The 13544-nt window shown below is 36.5% G+C and overlaps 1 protein-coding gene across 17 annotated transcripts in view; it reads left to right on the top strand.

The window, feature by feature from the left end:
* Positions 1 to 1837: 1837 nt before the first annotated feature.
* Picalm (phosphatidylinositol binding clathrin assembly protein) overlaps positions 1838 to 13544 on the top strand; it is a 72672-nt gene continuing 60965 nt past the window's right edge. For all 17 annotated transcript variants that reach the window (XM_004632566.2, XM_004632559.3, XM_004632563.2 and 14 more), the window contains exons 1-3: positions 1838 to 1976; positions 6324 to 6399; positions 9662 to 9764. In XM_004632566.2, coding sequence (XP_004632623.1) covers positions 1857 to 1976; positions 6324 to 6399; positions 9662 to 9764 — 299 coding nt within the window. In that variant the 5' untranslated portion in view covers positions 1838 to 1856. The remainder of the gene's footprint in view (positions 1977 to 6323; positions 6400 to 9661; positions 9765 to 13544) is intronic.

Here is a 13544-nt window from a genome sequence, read left to right as displayed (position 1 = left end):
TGTCAAGTTCAGTTTTGTAAATCAAAAAAACTCAAGATTCTGGGGAGTAAAATTACTGTTGATACTATGTTCATCAGAATATTTTGTGGAAGAATATAGAAGAAAAATCTAGGTAAAGCTAAAAATGGGGCTAGGAATAGAGCTTCTTATAATTGGGAAGCAAATCAAGTCAGAACTCTGACGACTGTACTTGAAACTTTAAAGATTAAAACATGAATAAGATGAGGACTTTTTGCCCTCACTAGATTCTGTTTGTACAATCTATTCAGAACCAGAGAACAGATTTAAGATACTATGAAGATTTAGAGGGCAGGTATCAAATTCCAGCTTTTACTCTTGGAAGCTGATCTGCACATCGAGCTTGAATTTAGTGTGTCGTTCTGATCTGTAGGCTCACGTTGGGGCTATTTTTTTTTTTTTTTTTTTTAAAGCTCTGTTGACCAGGGTAGCTGCTTATCCTAATGCATTTGTTTAGCCAGTGTTACTTGGTATATAATTAAACCCACTAAACCAAATATTTTGAAGGATTATAAGCAAAAGAGCTCTTAGTTACATTGTCATTTCAAGGTCAGGGTCGCTCATTTGACTTCATAGTTAATCATTATCAACTGAACATTTAAAATGAACAAATTAACTGTTCAGTCATGAGTTGATAGTTTTCTGAAATGTATTTCACACTTATTTTAAAAGGCAGTTCATGTTCTGGGTTTTCCCTTTATTTTCTAAATTGGATTATATTTTGTATTTCCTGCATTGAATATGCCAATGATATCTCTTAAGCAGATTATATGTAATGCTCTGAGACCTATCAAGAATTTTTAAAAATTAGTTTTGGCATTGAAACAGTAGTGTACTACTTTATTTTTTTTTAGTGTACTACTTTATAATAATGCTTTTGAGTTTGAAATAAAAAATTAGAAGTTCCATTGCTTTTAACGTCAAAGTAATACTAAACAATAGTTGGAGTTATTTCTGATTTGGAAATTTATACAGTAAGAAACTCCAATTTTCAGTTTTATTAACATTAGCTAGTTAATGTTAACTGATACCTCAGCTTACTTAGCTAAAGATGAGCCAGCGAGTTAGCTCAGCGGACTAAGCTGAGTGGGGTTCGATCCCCAGGCGTTGGACCCAGGCAGCCTGAGCGGCCACAGGCCTGCAATCGCAGTGCCGGGGAGGCTGAAAAACAGGAGGGTCACTATGAGAATGCGCCGCGAAGTGAGACCCTGTTGAGACCCTATACCAAATACATGGGGGGGGGGGGAGAAAGAGAGAAATATTTAATCTAAGTAGTGAGGTCCTAACCCCGTCACAGGTCCAGGCTGCGCTTTTATTTTTAGTGCAAGCACAGCGGTCTAGGGCAAGTGCTCGTGAAGGTAGGTAGTAGCTCCTTAGTTTGCTCATGCTTCCATATAAATGTTGTCTTCAAAAGTACTTGTACAAGAAAACTTTCAAATAAAAATTTAATTTTAAAAGGATGAATAATACCAGTATTATAACTCTGCAAGTTCATGAGTAGTAAGAGAATTAAATGTTCCACAAGGCTTTGAAGCACTTCCTTTTGAGATAAAGCACTTAAAGGCCAATTGTCTCATAAGGGAGTTGGATTTGCTTTCTGGTATTACTGATCATTTGTGAATCCTCGTTAGTATTTCTTGGTAATCTCAGTTGCTCTCCTAAAGATTTTTTTTTTTTCTCCTAAAGATTTTTAACACATTCTTCAAACTCTGTTGTAGCTCCACTTTGTTAGATTTTTCATGTCAGTATGCAGAATTGGCATTAATGATAAATTAAAACCAGAGAGTAAATTAATCTTAAATTTTTTTGTTACAGACTTAATTCAGTGCACAAATGAGATGAATGTGAACATCCCACAGTTGGCAGACAGTTTATTTGAAAGAACTACTAACAGTAGTTGGGTGGTGGTCTTCAAATCTCTCATTACAACCCATCATTTGATGGTGTACGGAAATGAGGTAAGAAGAATTTCTGATTAACACGTACTGGAATGGTGACTGATGATTCAGCTTGCTTCTCTCACTGAAACTTGACACTACTTTCAACAAGTGAATAATGTAGATAGAAAGAATGGCAGAAGGGTCAGAGCAAAGAAGCTTTCAGTGAGAAAAAAGAATTGAAGATAATTTCAGGAAGTGGTTTTCAGAACAGTACTCTTCTTTGCAGTCAGTTACAGACTGCGTACTTGTCTGTGTCACTTGTCGGTTAATTGTAGCACAGACTTCTGTCTGATCTCATATGATTGTTTATGGAACTATTCCACGTAGTTCAGGGTTATGAGACTAAAATTAAAATGGCATTTGGCTGAGACTGATTGAAGGGTGCCTTTATTAGTGTCTAAAGTCTTTGTTACTCAGAAGCATAGAAAATAAGACATAAGCTACGCTTTCGCAGTGTTCTGTTTGGAGAGAATCATCCTATTTTTCTTGATAGTATGGTGGCTAATTTTTTGGTTCTCAACCTGGAATTTATTTTTTTGCCCAGTGTACTAATTTGTGAAATAGTGTTGAAAGGATCTTTCCAAGAACACTGAAATCAAATTAGCTAAATCTGTGTTGGCATGTGCCTTAGGAAACGTAATCCTGGCGTAGAAACCAGGGACAGCAGTTGCTGGTGTTAGATTGCCAAGTGTAGACTTTTCTGACACCCATCTCTTTACTTTGTTGCTTTGAGCTTTCCAGTCATGAGACACTACTCTCTTTGATAAATACCAATGCAGCCTTGTTAATTTTCAGAATTAAAGCAGGAATTTAGCCACAACTACTCTATCATTCAAAGAAATCTTACTGTTGACACATTTTGATATTCCTCCTGGTCATTGTCCAAAAATGTTTGCATTTTTAAAAGCTATAACCACAACTGAGGTAAAACATTATATTCAGCATTTATATGTGTGTGTGTGTGTGTGTATGTGTGTGTACCTATATATACATATATGTATAGTATCCACATATTTTATATTCTGTTGTGTATTTTTGTGTTCCATGATTTTCTTATGTGTTGAAAATTTAGTTTTGTACTTCATTATTGTAATACCACATAGAATGATTTTATTAGTAGTTTTTTGTTACAATAATTTCCTGGAATGTTATTCAGTAGCTAATTCATTATAACCAATTTAAACAATTACAACCAATTTAGAGCCAGTAGAAATGTCTGAACCTAACAGCTTACGTGTAACTCAAAACGGTTGGTCTTAACTGGGATGATGGTTTCAACTTTTATGAAAAATGCATTTACTTAGGATTGTGATCATTTATTCTGAAGAATTTCAGGCTTATATGTATTTTTCTTGGGGCAGTTTATTCTTTAAAGAGACAAAATTGCAAATACAACCAGTTTCCAAAGTGCTAGATAAAAAATATTCATAAGTCGTAAATAAGGTGATAGTGCTAGAGACAAAATATTGGTAAGGCAAACATAGTTGACTAACATTCCAGGTAGCTGATTTCAGGAAATTGAATATTTCAGAATATTTTAGATAACTTCATGGATAGCTTGTCTTAAGCTACGTCCCTTGCTTTGTTTGCTTTTATGTTAACAGTTTTTATTAGAAGCAGTCCATATGCATGGACTTCACTTATTTTTTATTTTGTGGCCCTGGGAATTGAATTTAGGATGTTGGGCTTGCCAGGAAGGACTTTATGCCACTAAGCTATCTCCCTGGCCCGTATGCTAACTTACAAAAGCCTCTAAAATTTTCTCATTAGCAGATGTGATTAGCTTGTGAAAGGGTATGCATAGGGTTTCAACTATGCTTTGAGGATTAGAACTACCATACAACAGTAGTTCTCAAACTGCATGAAAAGAAGAAGTAGACAGCATGCTGTCTCTCCTTAGACAACATGCTGTCACAACTGAGCAAGATATTCATACCTAATAGGTAGGGTTCAAGGCTATTACTAAACATCTTAGAATTCAGTCCTCAACAATACAATAAAGAATTTTCTTCCTATGGTAACTCTCAGTAGTGTACTTCAGTTAAGAAACCTGGCCACAGAGAAAATCTCACAAAGGTAAGGCTGAGTGGATGTTGTGTCAAAGAGCCTGACATCAGGTCACTACTCTTACTAACTGGATAACTTGGTCAAGATACTTCTATGGGCACTTGGTTTCTGATCAATATTAGGATCATACCTTAATGAGAAATAGGGTTGAGCAAAGTACCTATTACAGCATAAATTGTAGTTGATTCATAAATGAAAATAAAAATTTGTAGATGAATTTCAGAAAAGGAAGTATAGAGCCATTATGTTATGAAAAATTTAAATATATCCTATAGGATAGTGAAATAAATGCCTGTTACGTAGCTTCAACATTTGTCAGTATTTTGCCATTCTAGGGCAGGAAGACAATGCCAAATCTATTTGTCTTGCTGTATGTATGCATTGTTACAAGTTTTTAGAAGTAATCCTCTTAACTTTCTCTTCCTATAAAATGAAAAACCATAGGAAGAAAGAGATATTTTGCCTTCCTGTAAATGACTTTTATAGTGATACATTCCAAATTATCTTGTGTAACATAAAATGAGAATCTGAACCATTTGCCAGATTGGTGGCATGGTGTTTAATACTGTATCATTTTGAGTATCACTAAGATGTTGTTAGAAGTATAATCAAAACTTGATTAAAACCACATCTTTACAGCTAAATACTGTAACAAATGTAGAAGGGACTAAGAAAATATAGATCTCCTGTCCCTAATGACATGGATGAAATGCCTGGATAGAGTAAAACATGTTCATTTATAGAATGCAGAGGTTAAGATGGGTATTATCAGCCTACAGGAAAATCGTACTGCGCATACCTGAAGATATTTTAATACTTTTTTGGAAAGAGACTGTTTAGGGTAATGATGAGACATGAGTCTTCAGTCTACAAGTTGTGTTTCAAAATCTTGGCTTTGTTAATTTAGGGTGATCTTGGGTGACTAATATCTTGAGTCATGGGTAGCCATGTACATCTTAGTTGATGATAAACCTCTGCATGTGTTAAAAAAAAAAAAGAGAGTCCTAAGGTAAAAAATTAAATTTAAAGGCATTTATTAAGCTGTTTCAGAGGACGTATATATAGGAAAGTTAAGGTAATGCGCTGTAGCAAGGACTTTGGAGAGCAGTTTGGCAGTTTTGAAAAGATGAATTCGTATTTATATGACCTACTTCAGCCCTAATTACACATATATCTAGAAACACTTAAATATTTGTGCATGAAAACCCAAGTTAAAAGATGCCATTGCAACATAATTAGAAACTTAAGAACTGAAAACTTATACATCTCTTAAGAAAGAGGTGGAAATATGATATGTTACTTCACTAGAATAGTAGAACATCATTTGAAATGAATGAAACCAGATCTACATATACTAAGTGGACACTTTTTGGGGAAAAGTTGAGTTAAAAATATATTGCTAAAGAGTAATTATGGTATTTAAGCCACAAAATTTCACTTATAAATATTTACACAAGTAGTAAAATTGTGAAAAAGTGTGGGCTTCAGAAAAATAATCAGTGCTGAAGAGGTAAACTGGTAAATTGAGATGGAATGGTATAGTTAGTGGCATACATAGACAATTTTGAGTCCATGACAAGATCTGAATATGTTAATTGTATTTAATCTGGGCAGTAAAAGTATCTTTATAATGTAGTTCTCTTGTATGATTGGGAATATTTTATTTTTTAAAAAGTCATAAAAATGTGGCACACCAGCTAGCTGTTTATAGATGTTAGCCCAGGGCAAGAGCACACCTATGTCTCTGGTACCACCTACCTGGGAAGCTAGGGTAGAAGAAACCTTTGAGCCTAGGCGTTTGAATAAGCCTGGACAGTGTAGCAAGACCATGTACCAAATAAACAGACAGCAAACACACACAGAAGAGGTCAGAACTGAATATGATTGCCGCAGTGCTACTCGTCTGCAGCAGGGTGGGGGCCACTTAGAGCTGCTTGCACTTATCATAGCCAGCCAGCTGCTGCAGCGTACGTGCATCCCGGTGTCGAATGGCCAAACCAGAATTGCTGCTTCCAGTGTAAGACCACCTGCTTTATTATTTTTACTTTAATACTTTTAATGTTTTGAGGGGCTGGGGAAAGGGCCTGAGTTCAAACCCCAGTTCTACAAAAAAAAAAAAAAAAGTTTTAAACACTTTCATTGGTAGATACTAGTGAAAAAACATTGTTTTTAGGTTTGGTAAATGATAGAAATGAGAAATTTAAACTTGCTAAATTTAATGGAATGTGTCTACTAATTTTCAAACTAGAATTCATAAGATGGCAATACCTTAATTTTATAAATTTTTTTTTCTTGCAGCGTTTTATTCAGTATTTGGCTTCAAGAAACACATTGTTTAACTTAAGCAATTTTTTGGATAAAAGTGGATTACAAGGTAAGGATAGTTTATTCTTTATAGAAAATTAAAAGAGTAATCCCATCTAATTATTGTAGAATTGTACTCTTAAACTTCATGTTTTAGTGAAGGTTGGGGGGGGATCTTTTAATTTGAAGATTAAGATTGGCTTAATTGCTGTTCATCAAACTTTTTTTTTAATTTTATTTATTTATTTATTTGTGTGTGTGTGTGTGTGTGTGTGTGGCCAGCTTAGCCCACCAGGGGGTGGGCTGGCTGGCATGTGGTGCTGGGGGATTGAACCGCGGTCCCTGTGCTTTGCTAAGCTTGTTCTAAGTAGGTGCTTTAGATCACTGAGCCATCTCACCAGCCCTCATCAAAACTTTAATGAACAGTACAGAGTACTTTTTGACAGCGTGGATTCTTGCGCTAGACTGCCTGGGTTTGTTTCTCTTCTGTACCAGCTGGATGAACTTGAGCAAGTTACTTTACCTCTTCACATTTGTAAAATCAGGGAAAATGACAGCCTGTACCCATGATGGTGGTTGTGTGGCCTGACGTAGTTGATAACCAATGTAGAATACTTAGAGTGCTGCCTGACATACCAAAGATACTGTGTAAATACCCACTTTCATTGCTAACCCTTATTATGTACACTAAATTCAAGGAATAATAGATGTTTTATTAGGTAAGATCAGTGTTTTGTAATCTTATTAGTTACTAATTTCCCATTTTCTTAAGATGGAAATTAAGCAGTTTTAGTGGCAAGGTTTTAAGAATCTAACTCCTTTTGCATAATTTTTAGAGCCCCCCCTTTTAAAAGAAAGTACATTTTTAAAGGTCTTTGAACCCGTTTTAATGAGATATATGGAAACATTCTCACCTATATAGTATTTCTTCAACAGAACACTCCAAACGATCAGAAGGAGGTATACGTTTAACTTTTTTTTACTTACTGTAATGGAGCATGTCAAGTCTTCTTAAGGCCTACTCAGTTCATATGTTTGATTATCATCAGTGTCTGCCCTCATATATTCTAAGTCAGTAGAGTGGACCGAAAAGTAATCCACAAGAAAACCATGTCCCAACATCAGTTCTGTGGACCTATGAAAGTTGTATTATTTGGAGAATTTTCTCAGATGTAATTAAGCTGAGGAACTTGAGTTCAAGAAACAGTCTTCAATTATCTTAGTAGGTCCTTCATTCAATAGAATGTATTCTTGTTAAGAGACACACAGCGTATCTTCCATACAAGAAAGTATTCTGAATCAAGACTATGAAGATGAAGCCAAAAAAAAAAAAAAAAAAAAGGATGAGGCCAAACGATAGTTAAAAATACGTGATTTAGTGGTGCTTTTGATAAGTAGTTTTGATTGCTGCTGTATTTTGTGGGTAGGGTAAGGCATATTAAATATATATTAGATATATAACATGAATAAACTTAAGCTAGTAACTGGGAGAATATGTCATACAACTAATAGCTACTAGTTATAGTGGGGGTGAGAGTTATATGGGAGCACAAAGGATTAAGGGAATGTTTCAGAGAAGTTGGGTCTTGAAACATAAGAACTAATTCCCCACTAGGAAGACTGGGTAGAGTAGATTCGAGGACCAGTGTGAGCCAAAGAGCTGAGAGACATGAGTGTGTAGTGCTGCATACAGTGTACCTCGTAGCTAGGGCAGCAGGTGACAAGGGCAGTGATTTTTTTTTTTTTTTTAAAAGAGGGGGAAAGGTGTATTTAGCTCACATTTGCAGGTTTCAGTCCCTAGTCAGCTGGCTCCAAGACATAGTGGCATGGCAGAGGGCAACAGGAGGAGAAACGGTTCATGGTGGCAGAACACAGCGAAAGCAACAAGGGCAAAAAGGCACTGAGTTTTTTAGTAGGCAGGCATTCAATAAATATTTGCTGAATAAATGAATTGTCAGTGATGCTAAATCCAGTTCCATTAAATTTTTTGGTTGTTTTGGTACTATTATCAGTTAAGGTTAAATTTGTTAGATGAAAATGATTTAAAGCAAAATGAGCTAAAATGTATACATTTCTTGAGCTAGATAATAACTAAAATAGAGAGGTTTTGATATTTTTAAAAATAATGTTGATGAGCTTTTGTATTGCTGAAGCCTTCAGATTCTTTGAGTATGGTGAAAGAAAGTGTTGCCCTGATTGATGTATTCACTTACCGAGTTTTTTTTTAAACCATAGGATTGTCTTATATCATACTCATGCATATTATCATTTTATTTTACTGGGTGATACTTTTTTATAAGGTTGGCATGTGTTAGGGTAATTTTAAACAATATACAACTAATGATTTCATATGTATAAAATTTTTAAAAATTGCCTGATTTGAGGAATGAGATTGTAATTCCATAGGATATTAAAGTGGAGTCTTGAAGTTACTAACTTGTGTAAGAGAACAGTTTTACTTCTTGATGAATAGGAATGTTGATTAGAAGTAAAACTGACTTCTTGCATTAGTGAAATTCTAAGGGAAAAGGTTCTTTAAAAGATGCATGTGATGTGCTTGACTTTAAAAATGTGAATTTTTAGAGAATTTGGTCAGTATTATTAATTTAACTAAGTTGAGTTGATATCAAAATAATACAGACTTTTTTTGTTTTTTAATTTTATTGAGAAACACATAGCAATGAGACAGTTGCAAAACCGATCAGTAGGACAGCTTCAATAATGAATACATTGCACATTGGTGTCTCAGTGGTTATTCATTGTACCAGATGCAGACATGATATCCTGTCCACAAACGCTTTTAGAACAAATCTTCTTATTCATTGAATTAAGAGAATGTAGCTGTATATCTATCCTATTTTAAATATACAGATGCAAAATGTTCATTTTTAATCCCCTTTTTTTGTTTAGTTTTGTCAGAGATGGGTGTTCCATTGTCATTTAAATATTGTAGTTGCATGAATTCATCAAAATAATCCAATATAGTCCAGTAGTCCATAATAGTAGTGGGTCATCCGCAGGACTGGCAATGTCAGAAGTTGGTAACCTGAGCCCTTTACAGCCCAGCATACCAACATGGCTTCACCCCTTATACCTCGTTTTTATACCTTTCTGCTGGATGGTTAAGACCAAGATAAAGCAAGAACTAGTTAAGATAATATAGAAATTAAGTAACAGGCTTTTGTGGGGAAATGGAGAGTTCCTTTATTCATTCGTTGGTACCGGGACTCAAACATGCGACCTTGTGCTTGCCAGGCAGGCACTGTGCCACTGAGCTAAATCCTCAGCGAGTTTGATGATTATAAAAACTTCTTATATTTCTTTTCTTATAGGGTATGATATGTCTACATTTATTAGGCGGTATAGTAGATATTTAAATGAAAAAGCAGTTTCATACAGACAAGTTGCCTTTGATTTCACAAAAGTGAAGAGAGGGTAAGTTATACTTTTTTTTGACATCCAATGTACATCAAATATCTTCGTAGTAAAAGTTTTTAAAAATTGTATTTTTCCAGCAGCTGTGTTTAGATATAGTTCACAAAATATAAAATCCACCTGCTCAATCTGGTTTTTTATGTTATTTTCAAAGTTGCGCAACATCATTACTGTTACATAATGGCAAGCAAGTTCATCCCCTCACAGCTAATAGTTATTTTCCATTCTCCTTTTGCCTCAATCGATCCTGACAACCATTAATCTCCTTTCTGCCTCTATTCCTTTTGCCTATTATGGACAGTTCGTGTAAATGCAACTACATAGTTGCACCCATTCGTGTCAGACTTACTTTGTGTAATTACGCTGTGTTTTGCCACAAAACGTATATACACTTCAGAAAAAAGACTCATAAATATTTTAATGCTAAATTTATTGAGACATGAGATTAATACAAGTTACCTTAGGCCTCTATATTTGTAAGAGGTGCTCAAAGTGATGGCCATTAGCTTCCAGATATTTGTTAGTGTGGCAAACTACTGCTTAGAGAGCCTTGGTCCCCTGAGTTTACTCCGCCTTCATTTACTTCATTCTCTAAGGGCTGCAGTGCAGCACGTTTTCGGTGCTGTATGACATCCTCTGCAGTCTCCATACAGGGCAATACCATCTGTTGAAAAAATGTATTTTTCTTTTCCTGAAGTGTGTATAAACTATTTTGGTAGATTCTGTGTGTTTTGGCATAATGGACTTCATTTCTTTTGAATGTTGCCACTGTTGGCCTAAAGTTACTATAAATATTTGTGTACAGAATTTTATGTAGATTATCTTGTTAGCATTTTAAATTGCCTTCTTGCTAATTCACTTTTGTCTTCTCCCTCTGGTATGTGCGCGTACCTTGGCGTGCTGGGCTGTAACTCTTACCTTTAGTGTTCTGAATGACTCAGACTTTTTCAGAGCAGTGGAAGGACTTTGTATTTCTACCAGCAGTATGTGAATTCCACATTCTCTGTATTCTTGTAAAGGAAAAACGCAGGTTATAGCTCAAGCCCAAGGCTTGGTGGTTTTTGTTTTTGTTTGCTTTGGTTTTATTTTTATTTTTATTTTTTTTTGCTTTGGTTTTAGTTGGTTTGATTTTGGTTTTGGTTTTGGTATTAGGGTTGAACTTGAGTTGAGCTATCTTCCTGGCCTTTGCTAATTTTAAAATTAGATTTTTTTAAGCGTCTGCTTAGGCACGCCCAGGGACCAGAGTTTGGTCCCTGGCCCAGCCCCCAGGGTGCGCTGAAACAGTGATTGAAACTGGGTGTGGGGGTGTGTGCCTGTAACCTCTGCACTTGGGAGGCTGAAAAAGGAGGATCACTCCGAGTCTGTGTAATGAGACAGTACCCTGCACTGTATCCATTAAAAAAATAGATTTTTTTCATTGTTGAGTTTTAAGCATGTAAAAAAAAAAAAAAAAGATTCTTCCCTCACTGTTTTCTGTAATTTTAGTTGTTTTGCGGGAGCTGTGACCTGAAATTAATGGAGAATTACTAAGACAAAGAATTCATAAGGTTGCTATTAGGTGCTGTTCTGAGTTGCCTGGTGAGGTTCTGTGCTGTGCTGCTCTGAGCAAGAGTCCTCCCCTTCAGCACGTCCACGTTGCGTGTCACCCCCTGCCAGTCACTTACGTGTTGTGTGTGGCTGTAGGCATCCTTGGGCTTCCTGGGACTGATTTCTCGTGGGTGAGAGAGGACCGCCATATATTCTGGACACAGTTCCATACTCACGTTATGACTTGCAAATATTCACTCTCTTGGAACTTGTTTTCACAAAGTACCTGTGTCCTTTGAAGAACAAAAGGTTTTAATTCTGATAAAGTTCACTTTGTCAATTTTTTCCTTTGGTCGCTTATACTTTTGTTATCATTTCTAAAAAAAAGTAATCACGTCACAAAGATTTGCTTTGAATTTTATATTTTAGCTCATGTAGCTAAGTTTTAAAATCTTTTTTTTGGCCGGCTTGGCCTGCTCTGAGGGCGGGGCTGGTGTGACATGCGGGGCTGGGGATCAAGTCGCGGTCCCCTGCACCTGCCTAAGCTTACCTAAGTAGGCGCTTCAGAGCGTTGAGCTAGCTGTCTTGCTGCCTCCTGAAGACCTGTTACAAGATAATTTCCGTGGGAGGCAGAGCTCACCCGTTTGTATGTTTATATCCAGTTGTCCAAACGCCATTTTATGGAGATTATTTTTTCTCGTTGAGTGGTCTTACCATCGCTGTTGAAATGGCCATAAAGGTAAAGATTTTATTTTCAGATTTTAGCTCCGTTACATTGATCTACGTGCTTTTACTTCTGCTGGTGACACGCTGACTGAATTGCTTTTGCTTTGGCAGTGAGTTTTGAAATTGAAAAGTATGAGTCCTCGTTTGTGTTGTTCTTTTCCAAGACAGTGTTGTCTCTTCTGGTGAGTCCTTTCATTTCCACATGAGTTTTAGGGTCAGCTTGTCAATTTGTACATCTGTAATTTTTTCTTTGGCAGGGATTGCTTTGTATCTATAGGTCAGTTTAAGGATTACTGCCATTTTACATACCTGGCAGTTTCTGGTATATAAATATGGAATATTTTTCAGTGAGGCTCTTTCATTTTCTTTTGAGCTATTTTGTGTTTAAGATTCTTTATTTTCTTTCTTTTACTTATTCATTTAGTACAGGGTCTTGCTACACAGCTCAGACTCTTAGTCCTCATCCTGTCTCAGCTTCCCCAGCAGTAGGATTATAGGCTTGTGCCACTGTGCCCAGTTTTGGTGGCCAGTTTGGTGCACCCAGGGTTCCCGAGCCAGTACAGCATGCGGTGTCAGGGATCGAACCTGGGTCTTTGTGCTTGCCAGGCAGGTGCTTAGACCACGGAGCTATCTCCCCAGACCCTCAGATTCTTTTAAATAGTAAATGCAAATGAATTTAATTTTTTGATGTATCCTAAGTAGTAATCATCTTTTTTTGTTTTATCAGTCATCGGAAGAAATGAGGAAGACAGATTAATAGAGCCTCAGAGTGTCACTGAGCTTAGCTCTAACTGAGCCCCAAGTGTGCATAACTAGTTTGGTGAACACAGACTACTCATCTATTGCCTTTGTCATTTACCTAACTCTTAAGTTTATTCAGTGCTAGCCAGTAATATCCCAAGCAAGGGATCAAAGATCAGACAGGGCGCCTGCAGAAAAAGCTGTTATCTGAGGCCTTGTATCCCAGCTTGCCAGAATTTACAAGAGACAGCAGCTCTCCTTGGGCTTTGTTTACTGCTCTTTGCTCCCTCAGGAGTCAAACTTCTGTCTTATATCGCTATATTTCTATATCTTTGCATATGAGGCAGTCATGTGAATGATACAGTTTTCTCTGGAATATATAATGTTCCTCAGGAAAAAGCAACTAAAGATATTCTTGAAGTGCAGTGATGCTCTTTTTAGCTTTGAAGGCCTGGCCTGGGGGGAATCTAGCATCTGTGAGAAGTACAGTAGTGAATACTTTATGAGCTGTGTGTCTTTTCTGTAGGTTTGCGTAGCATTCTATGTTTTTTGTGATACTAACTCACGATACTGTCTTCAAATGTTCAAAATGAAGATATTATCACATAAGCAAAAGGATAATCTAGTCTATATAAGAAAAGCAAACTAAGATTGGGTGTGGTGGTTCGCTCCTGTAATCCCAGCTCTTGGGAGGCTGTAAACAGACCCTGAACACCCTGTAGATCCTTCCCTAAAGTACAAAAAGAAAGAAAGGAAGGAGGGAGGGAGGGAGGGAAGGGAGGGAGG

The sequence above is a fragment of the Octodon degus genome, unplaced genomic scaffold (genome assembly GCF_000260255.1).
Source record: "Octodon degus isolate 3935 unplaced genomic scaffold, OctDeg1.0 scaffold00049, whole genome shotgun sequence".
Lineage (NCBI taxonomy): Eukaryota > Metazoa > Chordata > Mammalia > Rodentia > Octodontidae > Octodon > Octodon degus.
Note: the sequence above shows the minus strand (reverse complement) of the source record. Positions and strands in the feature narration are given on the sequence as shown.